The 17070-nt window shown below is 35.8% G+C and overlaps 1 protein-coding gene across 6 annotated transcripts in view; it reads right to left on the bottom strand.

The window, feature by feature from the left end:
• The window catches only part of Nalcn (sodium leak channel, non-selective), a 301994-nt gene that overhangs the window by 257484 nt on the left and 27440 nt on the right, over nucleotides 1-17070 (bottom strand). For all 6 annotated transcript variants that reach the window (XM_058582741.1, XM_046454990.2, XM_058582742.1 and 3 more), the window contains exons 4-6: nucleotides 7098-7181; nucleotides 5756-5895; nucleotides 5542-5670 (exon numbers count right to left, since the gene is read on the bottom strand). In XM_058582741.1, the coding sequence (XP_058438724.1) occupies nucleotides 5542-5670; nucleotides 5756-5895; nucleotides 7098-7181 (353 nt within the window). The remainder of the gene's footprint in view (nucleotides 1-5541; nucleotides 5671-5755; nucleotides 5896-7097; nucleotides 7182-17070) is intronic.

Here is a 17070-nt window from a genome sequence, read left to right as displayed (position 1 = left end):
TCTGTTCTTTGCCTCCATATCTATTGTCTCCCACCCATACAAAATCTTTTTCCATTTTCATGTTCACTCTTAGAAAAATCTAGACATATCTGACAGTCTACTTACACTGAAAAAACAAAAACTGAAAACTACCTACAGATTTTGCTTCCCACGTTGGTCTCTTCCCTCTCCCACACAGCCGGCTCCGCTACTCACAGCTTCTTTCAAGTTTCCTGCCTCTACTTGTACTAAATCACTGCTTTCCTCTGCTTTGAATGCAACTTTTCTATTTTTAATCATTTTCCCTTCCTGCACTTAGAGACTTATTTTTCTTTCTTTTCCCTTTTTATTTCCTTTTCTTTGTCGATTTTCCATAATGCTGTTATTATCTGTCAAAATTTAATGTGTTATCTACCACACTTTAATAAATAGTTACCAAGTACTTATTCTGTGTTGGGATGCCAGGTACTAAGGATAAGGAGATTAAATTAACAGTATCCTCTCCAACCTTTCCTATGCATCCTCAGGGATCTCATGGGATAATAACGAAAATAAGGAGGAAGTACTAGCCATGAGAGTCAGAAGGCTGGTTCTGCAAGATGGACTACATTAATTGGACTACAAATGACTAACCTGTCCAATAAAAGATTACACTTAAGACTGCATATCTAGGTTCACAAGAAAAAAAAAATAATTCCCAAATGTCAAAACCAGAGAAAGAAGGAAGTCCATGGGTAGCAACACAAGGAATTCAAGTTGGAAAAATGGGAACAGGAATCAGATCATGTATCTAGGGTCTAAGAGCTTGGGTTTCAATGCCCACATAGGCAGAAGGTGGACTCCTGAGCCTGGGTAAGACAGAAATCTGAAAATATGACCCACCGCATAAATCCAGATCATAATAAAGGAGTTCTGGCAGGATGTTGGAAGGAGATTGTCAAACAGATCCATCAAGCACAATGAAGAGAGAGGAACAGACTCGCTTACAGACAAGGATCTAGTCAAGGAGAACCATGGCAGCACACTCAGTGGTAACACAGCAGTGCAAGGTAAATAGTGCTGAGACAATTGCCTAACCCTGAGAAGAATTAGGTTTCTGCCTCACACTACCCATTTTAAGCAGTTAATAGGTGTGATTGATGTGCAATAAGCCACACATAGGAAAACACACAGTTGGATGAATGTTGACATGTGTACAGAACCACAATCAAGATCATGAATATATTGACCAACCCCACAGGTTTCCTAGCCCCCCCCCTTTTCAATCTTTTATTCTCACTCCAGCCCTTGTCCCAGGCAAGCACTGATGTTTTTCTATCTTTATAGATAAGAGTTGAATTTTCTTGACTAACATGTAAATGGAATTATAGAATATGTAATTGTTTTTTCATCTCAATTTATTCACTCACCAAAATTAATTTGAGACTCATCCAATATGTGGTATATGTCAATAGACCTTTTTATTGTTAAAATGTATTTATAATACAGATCTCCATTTGCCAATTGGTGGAAATTTGGGTTGTCACCAGTTTGGACTATTTCGAATAAAGTTGCTATGAACATTATGTGTAAGTGACATATGTTTTCCTTTCTCTTGGTTAAGTACCAATGGAATGATGGGATTGTTAGACTTTTTGAAAAATTATCAAGCTTTTACTTGAAGTAGTTGTATCATTTCCTATTCCCACTAATAGCACTCAGGCGTTCTAGTTGCTTCCCCTCCTTCATGCTATATGCCAGACACTGCTGGGGAGGATGAAATAAAGTAGGTAGCTATTGGTTGGTTCATTTTTCTTATATTTATTTATTTAGGTACTGGGGATCCAGTCCAGAGCCTCATACATACTAAGCAAGGTTATGCCACTGAGCTACACCTGCAGTCTTTTCCCTTTTACAAAAAAACCCCAAAGTGCCAAGGTTTTAACAGTGGAATGAGCATTGCAAAGTAGAGAGTCGAACCAACAACTATGTGCCAGACCCTCTGACTGCTGAGTTTCTTCCTCAATTTAAGCCTCAATCACTGGGCCTCATCATCTCCAGGGGGAGCTCAGAATTATGTGGCTCACACTTTAAAACTAACGAAAAATTTGCCATGTGCTTCCTTTTATTGTCAGTCCAGGAATGGACCAAGCTACACTTAATTTGTAGTTCTTGTGGGAAAACAATTGTTCAAAAAATAAGAGCTGATTAAATTTAAAAACAGTTCAGAGCTACAAAATCTAATTGTTATTATTAAAGGAAGATTTTAAAGGTCATATTCTTGATCCATAACACATCCAGATTTCACAGAGTTAACTCAAAATAAGTTTCACATGTATAATGACCAAAAGGTCAGCTTTTCAGAAAGAAGGACACAGTGACATTTGTGGTTCATGCACCTAATTAGAGCTGTAAATTACCTGAAGCAAAACCCAACAGAACTAGAAGAGAGACTGAATGTTTCTGTCATATTTGGAAAATGTAATAATGCTCTTTCAGTAATTGATAGAGAAGATTTAAAAAAAAAGGGAAAAAAGGAAGGATTAAAACACTAATTTTCTATAGTATCATTCCAAAATGGCAGACTTGATAGTCTTTACAAATTTTCAGGAATTTTCACCAATTTAGATGCTATGATTCTTCCAGAGGTTCAATTCTACACAGATTTGTGTCTGATAACAACAGAATAAAATCACACACCCAAAATAACACTTTTTTAGAAAGTCACAATCTTGTAGAAACATACCTCCAAATGACCCACATATCAAGAACACAGAATAGGTCAAAGAACACAGTATAGGCCAAACAGAGAATATTCAAATTAAATAATAATTTAAAAACAAAATATGAAAATTGTAGAGATGCAGCTGAACACTCCAGTGTTCAAAGGGAAACTCTAAATTCTCATATTAAAACAAATTGTTAGTGACAGAAAGAAGGAAACAGTGATGATAAAAGAAGGAATCCATATGGAAAAAAAGAATAACAAATCAGAAATTTAAATGGGCCGGAAAGTTTTTGTGTATGAAAAGACTAATAGAGTTGATAACAAAACATAAAAAAAGGAATGAGAAAAATTAACATCAGGAATAAAAAATAGCTTATTCCCACTGAACCTACAGCTATCAAAAGGATAAACAAGAGAGTATTTTTAAAAACATTATGCTGATATTGACAATCTTTAACAATATATAAGTTTTTGAAAAACAAAATTTACTAAACCTGACAAAACAAGAAAGATAAAAACTTAATATCCCATTATGGTAAATACATTTAATTTGTAATGAAAAACCTCAAAAAAAAAAAAAACCACAAACAATTCAGATCTAAAGAGTTTCTATCAAATATTTAAGTAAAAAGTATATCAATCTTTTATTAGTTCTATTCTTAAAACATACAGAGGAAGATGTAATCCCAGTGGCTCAGGAGGCTGAAACAAGATTATTGCAAGTTCAAAGACAGCCTCAGCAATTTAACAAGGATGTAAGCAACTTAGCAAGAATCTGTTTCAAAAAAAAAAAAACAAACAAAAACAAAGGGATGTGGATATAGCCCAGTGGTAAAGCACCCCTGGGTTTAATCCCTAGTACCCTCCTTCAAAAAAAAAAAAAAAACAGAAATATGAAACATGTTTACTCCATAAAGACAGTATTGCCCTGATTTCAAAATTTGGTGATGACATTTCAAGAACACTAAGAATAATGCTTCTCATGAACAAAGATGCATCAATGTGAAACATTAGGAAGCCAAAACTTTCAACACTGAAAGAGGAATGCAGCATGACCTACTTGGCTACACATCAGAAATGGGAGACTGGCTTAATGAATCACGTCAACAGAATAAAGGAGAAAAACATTTATTAATTCAGTATTTGCGGTAAAAGCACTGGACAAAATTTGACACACTTCCACACAGTGTAGGAATTAAAAGTAACTATCTCCCTTGGAAACTCTACAGTTGATTTGGTACTTAATGGAAACACTGAGAACTAAGTTGTCCATATCTGCTCTCACCACCAGATGAAGAGCACACCTCATCCCCTCCTTTACAAGAAACACAACAATGGATTCAAGAAGGATCGCAGTGTTTAGGATGTAATAGAGGAAATGATATAAGCTACTCTGAGGATGTAATTCTTACAGAAAAAACAAAGAACCTTCATCTGAACAGGATTTTACATGCCAAAGAAACCTCAATGAAGTGGTGGAAAGAGGCATACAATTACAATGACAGGGGAAATGAGGCTTTGTAACAGGTAAGTTTAGACCTCTGTTTATGACAACCATATATAATGAGGACTTCACTATAAGCTCATCTTTCTCAGGTCTTCTCCTTCATCCCCTTGTTTGCTCTTGGAGCCAACTTTAGGAAGTAAGCCCTGTTATTCCACTCACTCACGCACACAGCCATCAACTAAATGACTATCACAAGCTCACAGGACAAAGAGTTAGAACTGAATTAAATTTATCATAAGATATATATATATATATATATATATATATATATATATACCCGCACATGCATATAATGTATACATGTATATATGTATATATGTATGTATTCACTCACAGGGATATTCACTTATCTATGGCTTAGCTACTTTTCACATATACAAGTAGCTATGCTTTATGGAAAAAAGTCTTTTTGAAGAAAATACAAACTAATACTTTTTAAATTCAATTGCTCTTATGTATGCATTCGATCATTAAATTGATACTGACACCTTAAAATAGGTGAATGGCTGCTTATAATCTCCTTTTAAATTTAATAAAGTGCTGTGAAATTACTATCTCTGATCTGAATCGATTTTATTTTTCCATAACTTATAGACGGGTTCGTCACTTGTGAAGAGACGAACCCTCCCAAGAGCCGAATATAAGTGGTAAATTTTCCTCCCCCATATCCTGCTGGCCTGAAACGTGGCAGCGCCATACCTGCTGCACCTCTGGGTGGTGCTCGGAATCCCCGACTGACACCGAGTCAGCACCTAGGGGACACTTCTCTGTCATGTATGTGCAGGGACAACAGTCTGATGTGCTCTCCCTGTCACTCTACGCCTGGGCTGTTTATTAGCACTGAGTAGCCAAGGAGGAGAGCAGGGGCCCTACCTGCACAGTATCTAGCAGATGAAGTATGAAGGTTGCCTCTTACCCCCCAACCCTCTAACACACTACACGGTTTCATCTAGAAAGGAGAGTATAAAGTAATCACATAGGTTACTGTTTAGGGAAGGATGACCAGAGGTATTAATGATAGAAATTATTTTTTTTTCTAACATGTGACCCACTCTGACCCCATGGATGACTTCCTCGGTATTGTCCACACCTTCCCTATTTGGCCATAGGGGGAAGGGATCTGAGCGTACCTTTGTGTTTCCTGAACGTACCTGACCACTAGTTTACAGTTTTCAATCTGGCTTGTGTTGAACACTTGGCTTTAAAAAGTGGACCAAAAAATACTGAGGAATCAGAGACTACACAGCACAAACTCCATAAATACTGCCTTAAGATTTTTTTCTCTCAAAAGTTGCAGCAATGCCCTCTTAATCATTCGGATTAAAATGCAGCCACGAGATAAACTTACCCTGGCTTTGTGTCATTCACTACACAGTGATAGGTAAATGTTCCAAACATCTGAACTCCCAAGATTCCATAAAGAAGTAGAAAGAAAAGTAGGAAAATTGAAACGCTCCATATTTGTTCTCCTGATCGCCTAGGGGGAAAAAAACAGGGTAAGTAGGTAAAAACAAAACATCTCATAAACTTTCCTCCTTAACTTAGGTAACAGCAGTGCTTACTTTAAAATATTTGTAATCCTGGTCCTTGGCAGTTCAAATCGGAAATAAATCCGGAATGCCCGGATCATAATTAGTGGCCGTGGGATCCTCAACATGCCCCAAGGTGACATCTGATCAACTATATCAGCAATTTCAAACACCTGCAAGTGATAGTTAAAAAAAGTTTAGATCTTCCTTTAGCATTGCTTATAGTCATGGAATATACAGACAACAGCAGAAAGCACACCCTGGACCTTGAATTTAGCCCCACATTATTTATTACCAAAATCAGTTTTCTTCTGGCTACATTTTGAAACAATATGTATTTTTTTCCATATTTTTATTGGTGCATTATCGTTGTGCATAATGGTGGGATTCCTTGTTATACATTCGTGTATGCACACGATATAACAATATAATCTGGCCAATATCACTTCCCAGGAGCTCTCCTTTCTCTTCCCTTCTCCCTGTGCCTCCCTTTCCTCTACTCTACTTAGATTCTCATGAGATTCCTCCCCTTCCTTTCTCTCTTCCCCTATAAAGCTATAGCTATATAAGGAGAAACAAATATATAAGCTAATGAAAGAGCAATAAATCCTGTTTATTTCCTAATTAAATGAGGTATAGTTTTTATTTAAAAAGTATGTGCCACTCAGAACAGAATAAGTTGTTAAGGCTTTCTTACTGAACAATGTTATTTGGTGGTAATTTTTGAATACATAGAAAATAAATGAATGAAAGAAAAACATCAAAATATTATTAAAAGTATGGGAAAAGAATCTTATCACTAATATATATAAATGTTAATTAGAAAATGTTTGTCTAACACACAAGCTACTAAATTAATGTGTGAGATGAAATTAAATTATTGGAGATGTGCGTTTTATATTAAGGACAGGTTATCAAAAACCACAGATGACTAGGAAAGATGGCCTATGAATTTCTTTTAGTCTCAAATTTTAAATGAAGAGTAGGTGAATAAACTCCAGAAATCTGCTGAACAACATTCTACCTATAGTCAGTAATAATGTATTGCACTTAAAATTTTGCTGAAAAGGTAGATCTCTTGCTGTGTTCTTCAGTTTTTTATGTTTCAAATACAGAAATCGTACCCCACATCTTTTTTCTTTATTTCACTGACTATATTTCCATTTCTGAGTGAGAAATAATTCACAAACGTAACCAACACTAATTAAAATGTGACAATTAGACTTTCATCTCAATAGACATTTAAAGAAATGTCATAGGAAATTACACAATCACATTTGATATATGTTCTTTAATATTTCTTTTTAAATTTTCAATGCAAAATAATGCCCATTTTAGAAAATACCCCCCTTGTGATTTAAAAATATTTAATTACCTGTAACACCAGCGAAACCCAAAGGCAAAAGACCATAAATCCATCAAAAACACACCAGCGATCTTTCACATAGGAATTATCCCCCTAAAAATAAATTTCACATAGCATTATCAGGTAAAACGAATAGTATTTAAAAAAAATTCTGTGGAGGGAATAGCAAGTGTTAATTCAGTAAAACTCACCCATAATTTTCGTATCATAATAAGCAGTCTTTCAAGAGGAATACTTTTGGCATTTTAAGCAGCATTATTAATAAGGAGAATTATTTATGAACTACGAGAAACTGCAGAATTTTGAGTGTAAAATTTTTAATTTATGCAAAAGGAAAACATCACTCTTTGTTCAATTAACCACACAAATTCTAGAGCTTAAGCAACAGAGGCCATCTTTCTTAACTAGGCCACTTAGGTTCCATGCCAGCTCTTCCTGCAAGAACAATAGCACACACTGGTCTACATAACAGCCATTAGAACTGCTTGATCAACCACCCTGAGTGGGAAGTCAGCTCAAGTGAAGAAAATATGTGCCTCATTTACAAAGAAAAGCATAATTGACTTTTTCTTTAATTGTGATTGTGTATGTAAAAGAAAGATAAAAAAGATGGATTCATTTCTTTTTTAATAGGAAATCTATTCTGATGCTAGAATGCATATTGCATAAAAAGTGGAAAATTTAGGCAATGATTTCCTTTGGAATAACAATAGGGAAGATGCATCAAGTTGGAACTGGAGACCTTTGCTTTCATACGACTCTCCCAGTAAGTCACTAGTCCTTCAATCATTCATGTAACTCGATTCCCAATTTAGTCACGTAGATCATTACCATCTTGGACTGAACTTGCTAAGAAAATAAAATGGGAGCACAATGTGAACATTTTAAATAGAATATGAAATATTTTGCAGGGTATTTTAAAAAATAATTTCCATAGCCTTCCACCTTTAGTAACAAATAGATTATTAAAATATTTCCTTGAAAAACTTCCAGGTACAATTTATATTGTTCATAATATCATATGATAAAACACTTAATGAAAGTTATCTCAGATAATTTCAATAACTTCATATCTCAGGCCCCGATATGGAATATAAATTTGACAAGCCTGTTTGACAAAAGATGTCTAATGAATGACTAGAAAACACACACACACACACACAAAACCACCACCACCACCAACAACTGTACCACCAGCATCTTTTGCAGAAACACAGATATGAACAAACCCAACTAATACACAGAGCAGAATAACTATAAACATAATAAGCTATAAACATGGTGGGAGAAATGAGAAGCTTTATTCTGTGGAGAGTTCACAGCTTCCAAATAAAGGTGCAAATAATTTTATCAGTGGCAAGACAATCAACAAAGCTGGTGACTCAGGTGTTCAAGAAAACTCACAAATGAGATATCTGAAAGCAAACTCTTGAGGCTTGGGACTGGGTGACGAGGAGGACAATGAACCTAATTTAGTAGGTTCATTAATTTATACTTATGATTTATACTCCAAGAAGAGAAAAACTACATCTGAGGGTCCTGCAGGCTGTGTGTACACACAAACACATATGCACATACTGAATATAAAACCATTTTAAACATTTAGTTATCTTCAAAGTCTCATGGAACCTCATTTACTATGAGCATCATGTCTGATTGTTTTGCACAATTATATGAAAATATAAATCAATAGTAATTTGTATACATACATTATAGCAGTATAGCCAATATGAAGTTGAATCCTATCTGATTCTAATTTTGATTAACATTCAAAACAATAATGGAACAATTATTTAAAGTTGCTTTCCAAATTCACTCATCCACTCAATGTATAGAATACTTCTAGAATTTGGACAGTGATCAAGAACTAGTGATTAAGGAATGAAAAAAACAAAAAACTCCTGCCCTTTTATAGTTTTCACTCTCAGTTAATTTTCCAAAAGAAGATGAAAATAGTTCTCATTAGAGATCTATTTAAAATTAGAACAATTAAAAAGTAAATGTTAGGCAGGAAAAAAATAATTATAGATCACTGGATACAGAGGTACCCAAATAGGATAAGTTCATATGACATTTTTCCAAATCACTATTAATATTTTGTTTCTTTTTGTTATTAAAAATGTTATATATATATATATATATATATATATATATATATATATAGTCACTACATTTATCCTTTTTTACTGCTCATAATTTGCTTTAGTCATGAATTAAATTAAGTATGACATAGGATGAGAGGTTGTCATTACACTGAGGATTATTTAAAATGTAACATGTGAGTTTAAACAATCATATTTCCCTGGGAGCCAGGGAGTGTCAGAAACCTGTGGCAGAAGGGGAATATAGTTTTACAATGTGTCCTGATGTATATGTGTGTGTGTGTGCGTGTGTCTGTGTGTTTTACTTATGTTTGTGCGACAATTTTTAAAACAGATTTCCAAAAATAAGTTTATAGAAAGGTGAACATTTTAGCCTTAAAAAAAAAATCACCTTTTCAGTTGTCAGAAATAGAGTCAAATGTTAACATTTGGGCCTCACAAATTCAGAATGCATGCTCATCAGTAACAGAGGTGACTGAATTTTTGTTTGTTATGTACTACATCAATCTGTTTGCTAAGGAAATTGATGTGGAAAAGCTAATCCACAATATATTCCAAACTACATAAAAGGATGGATTACTTTTTAGCCAATTTAGAAGCATGGGTGATGATCACAAAAGCATATAAATATTTAGTTTCAAAATGACCTCATACTGTGAAAACTGGCTTAGCAAAATGTTCATTAGATAACAGAGAAAGCTATTTTTTAATTACTAAGTGATTTTAATTGAATTGTTGGAAAAGGTTTCTGCTGTCGACCTTCCAGAGTTTGTCATGGTGTTTGCTGTCACCAACAAGCCCCACGGCATGCTGGATGGCACGCAACAATCAATTAGACCTGATCTCTTTTTACTTTTTTCCTGTTAAATATGGAAGTAATTCCCTGTGCATAATTTTTAATTTGTTTTCAAAAAATATTCATAAACACTTTTACAAAACAGTATTAGTTACCCAGAATACAAAGACCAGTAACACACAGTGCTTTTCTTTTTTTCTTTCTTAACCTTTTCTTCTTAGCATTCTTTTTTTGTTCCATAGCTTTACTGAGGTAAAACTGAAGTACAATAAAATGAACATATTGGAAGTATGCGATTTGATCAATTTGATATGTATGTAACCAATACAATCAATATGAAAAGCAGTTCCATTATTATTTTCTTTAATTTGAAATTATGTGGACTGTTTCCTGCATGATTTATTACATTGGAAATCAATCACTTAAGATATATAAAACCCCACCCCCACATGTCAACTATTTCCATATTAAATAGCACACTTATAAATATCTCAGAGGTCAAGGAAGAAAGTACAAGAAAAGTAAATAAAAAGTGCTTTGAACTAAGTGATAATAAAAGCTTAAAATATCAGTATATCTGGGGTGAAACGGTACTCAGATGAACACCTATAACTTAGAATTATAGAGGAAAGACAAAATAACAGTAGGAGCAGAAATATATGAAATAGAAAATAAATAATACAGCTAAACAATACAAATCCAAAAAGTCTAATCAAGAAAAAAGAAAGAACACAAAAATTAATATCAATGGAAAGGGAGCTATCAAAATAACCCTTCAGATGCTAAAAATATATTAAGGTAATATTACGATTGTATGCCAACATATGTGAGAGTTTACATAACATGGTCTAATTAGAGAAGGATCTGTGCCCTACTGAGAAGAAAATGTATTAAGTCATTAGATGGATGAAATATGCTATATATGTCTGTTAATTCTAAATTATCAATGATATTTTTTACTTCTATAGCTTCTTTATTTAGTTTTTGTCTGGAGGATCTATCCAGTGGTGACCAAGGCATGTTAAAGTTACCCAGTTGTGGTCTATTTGATTCTTGAAATTGAGAAAGGTTTGTTTGATATACATAGATACCCCATTGCTTGGGGCATAAATGGGCATCAATATTTATGATTGTTATGTCTTATTGCTGTATAATTCCCTTAAGCAGTATGAAATGTCCTTCTGATTAACGTTGGCTTGAAGTCCACTTTATCTGATATGAGGATAGAAACTCCTGCTTGTTTTCGCAATTCATATGAGTGATATGTTTTTTCCCATCCTTTCACCTTCAGTCTGTGGATTGTCTATGTCGTGAGTCTCTTGGAGATAGCATATTGTTGGGTCTTGTTTTTTAATCAATCTGCCAGTCTATGTCTTTTGATCTATGAGTTTAGGCCACTAATGTTCAAGGATAGTATTGATATATGATTTGTGTTCCCGTTCATTTGGGTTTATTTCTAGCTTTAAATTTGAAAGAGTTTCTCCTTTGATTGACTATTCCTTTTCAAGGTTTCTTAACATCTTCTCTCCATGGTCAACTCTATTTTCAAGCTTATATATTTTGTCTTCACTGCCTGAGGTTCTTCTTCCAAGTGGTCTACTCTGTTGATATGCTTTCTATTGAATTTTCAATTTGGTTTATTGTCTCCTTCATTTCAAGGACTCCTGTTTAGGGTTTTTTGTTTTTTCCCTAGAATCTCTACCTGTTTATTGAAGTGATCTCTTTCTCCCTGTATTTGCTCTCTTACGTCATCCTTTCCTTCACAGATCAGTTTAACTGTGTGCATTCTAAACTCCTTCTCTGACATTTTTCCCACTGTTTTTGTTGATGGATTTTGTTACTGGTGTACCTTGGTTTGCTTAGGGTGATTTGTTCCCTTGCTTTTTTATGTTGTTTGTGTGTCCACTTATCTAATAGTATGAACTGATAGCGTCCCTGAAGGTTTCCAGTACCTCACTGTTGAGGGGGAAACAATAAGAACAACCAATGCAAACAATATACAGCATTAAACCAAATAGTTCCTACTGTAATGCCTACAACGTTAATTATCACAATAAACAGAAATGATATGAAACAAGTTTGCAAAAGGGTTTACAATTTCAAATGGTGGAGAGGGAGAGAACAGAAGTGATAGAGGATGTGATGATTATGAGGTAGGAGGAGAGAGAGAAGACAGAAGTAAATGATTAAAGGATGAGTGAAAGAGAGAACAATAGAGATTGGCTGTCAGCAGAACAAAACAGAGATTCAATGGAAACAGGTAGGAAAAAGAAAACATATTTAAAGCAAATTTTCTAAAAAAATAAAAGAATACAAAACAAAACCAAAATATACTAGTCAAATGTCCTAGTTTACAAAAATGAATCCATGTAATATAACTGGCTTCAAAAATGCTAGATATGAGAAGAAAAAAAAATAGGAAACTATATAAATGTCCATGTACCATTAAGGCCACAACTAAAGAGTGAAAAGAGAATTTAAAAAAAGAAAAAAACATCTTGAAAAGTTAAAGAATTCTTTCCATTGGAGTTCAAAATGTTCTGAGGCTCCCTTCTCAGCAGTGTTAGGTGGGGTCTTCTGGGGTGTGATGTTCCACCCTCTGGACTGCTGGAGTGACAGAGGTGATCCTAGTGAGTTCCTGGAGGCAGGGTTAATCTCAGGTAGGCTCCAGGCTCTTCCCTGAAAGCTAATTGTTCTGGAGATTTTAACCAGACCCATCAGCTCTCAGTACTTGCTGATTCACACTAGAAAACTTTACATCAGGGATCTCCCCTGGGTTCCACTCATGTTGTGGGGGACCCAATTCTTAGTCCCCTATGTCAACTGCCGACCCTATGTTTCCTGGTCTCAGGTTCAATCTTCAAACAGTTTCTCACACTTCAGAGTTCCAGGCCAGATGTGTCTCTCCCAGCCAGTCCTGCAAGCACTTGGATTGGAGGGAAAGGGGAAGAGGAGGATGGGTTTCCATAACCATTTGTCCCCTCTGTAACCCTCTCTCCATCTCTGATTTTCTCCTGGTCACTTAAGCACACTCTGTGTCATGCAGAGTGTGTTTAGCAGGACTAAACCAAACTCTTGTTTGCCAGGAGTCGGCTTCACTATGGTTCCTCCTTTGTCCTCTGCATGCAGCTTGGAGAGGTGGCAGCTTCTTTCCCCACACACAGTATCCCGCAGTGAGTCCTTCAGGTTTGTCAGGCAATGTCTTGGTCTCTAAAGGCTCGGTACCCAGACACACCTCAGGCCTCCCAAGATTGTGGCTTCCTTTAATTCCATTGTCCCTCTACTATGCTCACAGAGGGACCTCTCTGGCCAAACTTCCTGCCCAGGGAGTTTTTCCTTATTTTATTATATCCAACCTCCTGTGTCCCCTGGTTTGCTTTGAATGTCCAATTTTAGTTCGTGTAAAGTTCCTCCCACCGATTTTTTGTTTTTTTCTTTCTTTCTTGGTTTCACGCCACAGAACAGCCTGGAAGGTGACCTCCTCTATTCTGCCATCTTGGATCTCTTAGCATTCTTTGTTTTTTTTTCCCATGCTTTTCTGTCTTCCTCAAAATTTCTGGCCTGATTTTCCTCCCAACTCTGAGCTAACCACAGCTTACTCTGATCACCTTAATGTATACCTAGGGCAACAGACCACTCAGCTCCTGTATACAAATAATGTTCACATTGTGTTATGAACAGAATAATCTTTTGTCAGCTCTATTGGTTGTTTCAGGATTTATATTTTGGTATTAGATTTAATGGTGACATTTGAGTTTCCTACATAGATTAACTCTGAACTGGTTCTTTTGTTGCATAAAAAAGAAAAGAAAAAATCTGTATCCAGCGGTAAATGTTTGCATTTATTAGGAAGATTAGCAATACCTTAAGATTTTTAAACCAGGTAATTGAGAGTGGTAGTCCCAAGACCTAGCCCAGTGTATGATATACAGCAGACATAGATGACTGATTGCATGAACCATCTTACAGAGCTTCTATAGATTGCTATGTATACAGCAAGAAGCCAATTAAGCCTGAGAACGCATCCATCCATCACTTGCTAAAACTACTAATATTGCTTCTAAAAGGAAATTATTCCCTCTGGCAAAGAGAGAAAGATGTACTGCCTTTCGAGTTAATATCATTAACTTAAGTCTCCTCTTGCATGATTATGAAAGAACACAGATGAGATTAGGAGATGACTGTTGGGTATTTCCTGGATTAGTACAGCTTGAATAAGCAGAGATGAACACGCCGTACAAATACGAAGAGGGGCAAGGTTTATATAATATGCTTTGCAAGGAAATTCTAAACAGAATCAAACTGGTAGGAATTGAAGTTACTATCTTCTTAATCATTATCAATAATCAGTAAGGCTTAATAAGTTTAAAATATTTTTAATGAACACAGGTTTTGACATCTGGCATTAGAAGTATAATCTCAGATTACATTTTATGCCTGAGGCAGCTAGCAAATCATCTGGGCTTTTTTTCAGTTTTTATTTTCAAAGGCCTTATCAAAATTGGTTAAAAGTTGTTGTAATTTGATGTATAAGCACATCCAGATCCTTAAAAGGCCTATTTCACTGATGCCTTAGTTATAATATTATTTGTAAATAATAAATCATCCTATATCCCTGCTTCCAAAAAAAGTAACCAGAATTAAGCCAGGAAATTGAATGCCTGGTGCTACGAGAGACATTCTAGCACCTCAGCCACAAAAGAGAGGATGTAATTTGAGTTTTGCATCAATGAGAAACAGAAAGTGGACGGCTCCAGTTATGGACAGAAATCAGTACACTGGTGGCTGAGTAGATGAGATAGATATTCAAGAACTGTCTGTTGATTTTTATAAAGGTAAACAGCTGGAGCCTGCCAATCAATTATCTAGCATGAGAAAGTAACTTAAAGTGCCTTGCAAGTCTTTAGCAAGCAGAGAGACCAGACACATTTATAGGGCTGTATTTTGTAGCCACAAAATTATATGCACTGGTATAGCTTCTTGAGCGCGTGATTTATTGTCCCCAGTTCCCAGGGCCCATCTGTCACTGTGTCTTAGCTTTATTATTTATTACTTCAACCGTGCTCAAAAGATGCATGTTACTTTTACCTAGGTCTATTGCTAGATGAAAAACAGACAACTGAGAATTGTTTGAAGAATTCACAGCCTTCAATACATGGGATGATCTGCAGCAGCACAAACACATATCATCTAAAATGTCTTGTTTTCACCTTTGGGGATTTGGTGAGCCAGAAAGCTTCCAAAAAGAGGAATTAGTGGAGAGGGAATTAGAAACAAATTATTGGGGACCAGGAATTAGTTGGCAGGCACCTTGGAGCGTGAGAAGTATAAAATATGGGAATTCTTAAAACAAATATATCCCTTCAACAAAAAACCCAAACAACAACAAAAAAAAATTAAAGCTAGATCTTTCCAGAAGGACTTTCTGCTTCAGTTTCTCTCTCTGGTACTGCATGGAGCGGGCCATCTCCAGAATGAACTTCTCAGACATAAATCAGACCAGGCCACTGGTGGATGAAAAACTCCCACAGCATGAAGTTGGAACTCGCAGAGCTTCCGGGCCCTACAAAAGGCAGCCAGCCTTCTTCACAAATCCTCTGTGAGCACTGGGGACCTGCCACTTCTGGCTCCTTACAGTTCTCCAGGTACCAGGCTGCTCCCGCCTCTGAATCCCAGAGGTTTCCTTTTCTCTCTGTGAAATCTTTTCCCTTCCTCCCCACACCCTGCCATACATCACATGCTCCCATCAAGACATGGTTTCCCACCCTCTCTTCTTCCAGACTTCCCTGGTATCCCCAAGTGATGTTCTGGTCTCTTTATCTGCGCTTGCCTCCCCCTCCCACCCCTTTATTTTTCTTTTTTCCTGCCTTAGAGATTGAACCCAGGGGTGTTCTAGCACTGAGCTTGGTTTGTCTGTTTCCTTTCTCATGGGGCAGTGAAAAACTCATCCTAAGTGTTCACTACATGTCAGCTGAGAGATTAAAGGAAAACTTGGAAACCTGTGTACTGGCATCTAAGAATATAATCTTATACTTACATTATACTTATATCTTAAATAATTAAATATCTGAAATATTTTATATTCATATTTATACATTTGACAAGCTACTAGGTCCATAAAATTAGTGGACAATACCAGGAAATCACAGCTTCAGTACTCTTACTTTGAACACCCCCACCCCCCAAAAAAGAGAAAAGGTGTGGTTTGTAGTACTTAATTTTATAAATCGGGTATCTTTAGTTAACAGTAAGTTAAGCACTAGGTATAAATTTTAAGTATACCCTAATATTGCCAAAACAGACGAGGTGTAATTTTAAAGAGCTGTGTATGAGGGATGGCCAATGATACATGGCTTTCTTCTACAGGTATTTTATTATGGACCAACCGAATTTCAGGCATAGAAGACACTCTTCCACAGAAGACAAGACAAACTTCTGTTACCCAATAACTAAATCTGACTATTCCTTAGAGTACTTTAGGTGCAAATCAATGTATATTAAACATCTGTACAACTCTGTTCCAAACAATGTGGAAACTTTGGAAGAGTGTTACCTGATGATTAAAACAGAACACAAACACTCAGGACGTCCCTGTGGGTGCATGAGCACCCAGGCTTACGTCCTATGAGTGATCAAACACAGCATGTCTGCAATGACCCTGGGTGGAGAGAGGAAGAAATTGAGTGAGAGGTAAGGGCAGTGCTATTGGCAAATGAATTAAGGTAGAAAAAAGTATTAAAAAGTAAGGTTTGAGCAGACATATGCTTAAACAATGTTTTAATTATTGTAGGGTAACGTGGTGAGGGTAAAATAATTTACATTTGAACAACATTAGAAGTCTTTTAAAAAAGTAGCACAGAGTCCCCCTGGGGCCTGAATAGTTCTTAGGTTGAAGTAACTTAAATACTTGAAATACATCCTTGTTTCTCATGTAACTATAAAAGCAAAACAAATCTACAAATACGAAACTACAATGTAATAACATTTAAATTAACAGCATAAAGCTAATGTGGCATATGACAGCTTGCTAAAACCATCTGATTAAAAGCTTAAGCCTTAAATATGAGGATGTGCTCTGGAGCCC

This window comes from Marmota monax, unplaced genomic scaffold, assembly GCF_021218885.2.
Source record: "Marmota monax isolate L192 unplaced genomic scaffold, Marmota_monax_Labrador192_F-V1.1 WCK01_AAM20220418_F8-fsc00026, whole genome shotgun sequence".
In the NCBI taxonomy this organism is placed as follows: domain Eukaryota; kingdom Metazoa; phylum Chordata; class Mammalia; order Rodentia; family Sciuridae; genus Marmota; species Marmota monax.
Note: the sequence above shows the minus strand (reverse complement) of the source record. Positions and strands in the feature narration are given on the sequence as shown.